The sequence below is a fragment of the Gregarina niphandrodes genome (assembly GCF_000223845.1).
Source record: "Gregarina niphandrodes unplaced genomic scaffold scaffold00128, whole genome shotgun sequence".
Classification (NCBI taxonomy): domain Eukaryota; phylum Apicomplexa; class Conoidasida; order Eugregarinorida; family Gregarinidae; genus Gregarina; species Gregarina niphandrodes.
Window position 1 is genome coordinate 1,575 of NW_011645892.1, and position 623 is coordinate 2,197.

The window sequence follows — 623 nt, forward strand, 5'->3', positions numbered from 1 at the left end:
TGTACCTCGGGATCACAAGGTCGGTCTTCTTGAAGAAACCACTTGCACAGCGAAAGCAGCGCCGGAACTATCTGTCGGATATGACTGCCAAGTTCTTGAAGACAGTGGAGCTTGCCCCCGAATGGCGGTATTACGTCAAGGACGTGTTGGAGTACGCTGTGACGGCGGTAGGTGACGAAGAAATGGCTATTGCTAAGGTCCAGTGCATGGATTCTTACGAACATTGCGTTAATGTCGCTAACAGCGTCGACTTATGGACGAGGTTGTACCAATGCCGTTCCAATGCCGTGACAACTCTAATCGCTGAAGGCAAACTTTCCACCGAAAGTGTTAAGTTGTTGATGGAATTCAAGACTCGAGCTGATGCTGCCATCAAACCCGCGCCCTAACCCCTTTTACGAGCAACCTTACAACTATGCCATTCGTTTACATCTCAAAACTGTTGTGCTTCTTTGCCTCCATCATTACCTACCACGTTCACGCTGCTACCCAAATTACGTACTTGACGATACATTTCAACCGGAGTTGACGGCGAAGCATGATGAAAGTTCATCATTGCTGCGTTCTGCTTACTTAAAACATTAACCAGGATCGTTTATTGAAGTATCTCTACCTACTCGGAT

General features: G+C 47.2%; 1 protein-coding gene across 1 annotated transcript; it reads left to right on the forward strand.

Annotated features, from left to right (window-relative positions):
- Positions 1 to 80: 80 nt before the first annotated feature.
- On the forward strand, positions 81 to 389 carry GNI_207100 (hypothetical protein; the record flags this gene model as incomplete). The annotated part of the gene is made up of 1 exon (XM_011135498.1): positions 81 to 389. The coding sequence occupies one exon, from the start codon at positions 81 to 83 to the stop codon at positions 387 to 389; it is 309 nt and encodes a 102-aa protein (XP_011133800.1).
- Positions 390 to 623: the final 234 nt, after the last annotated feature.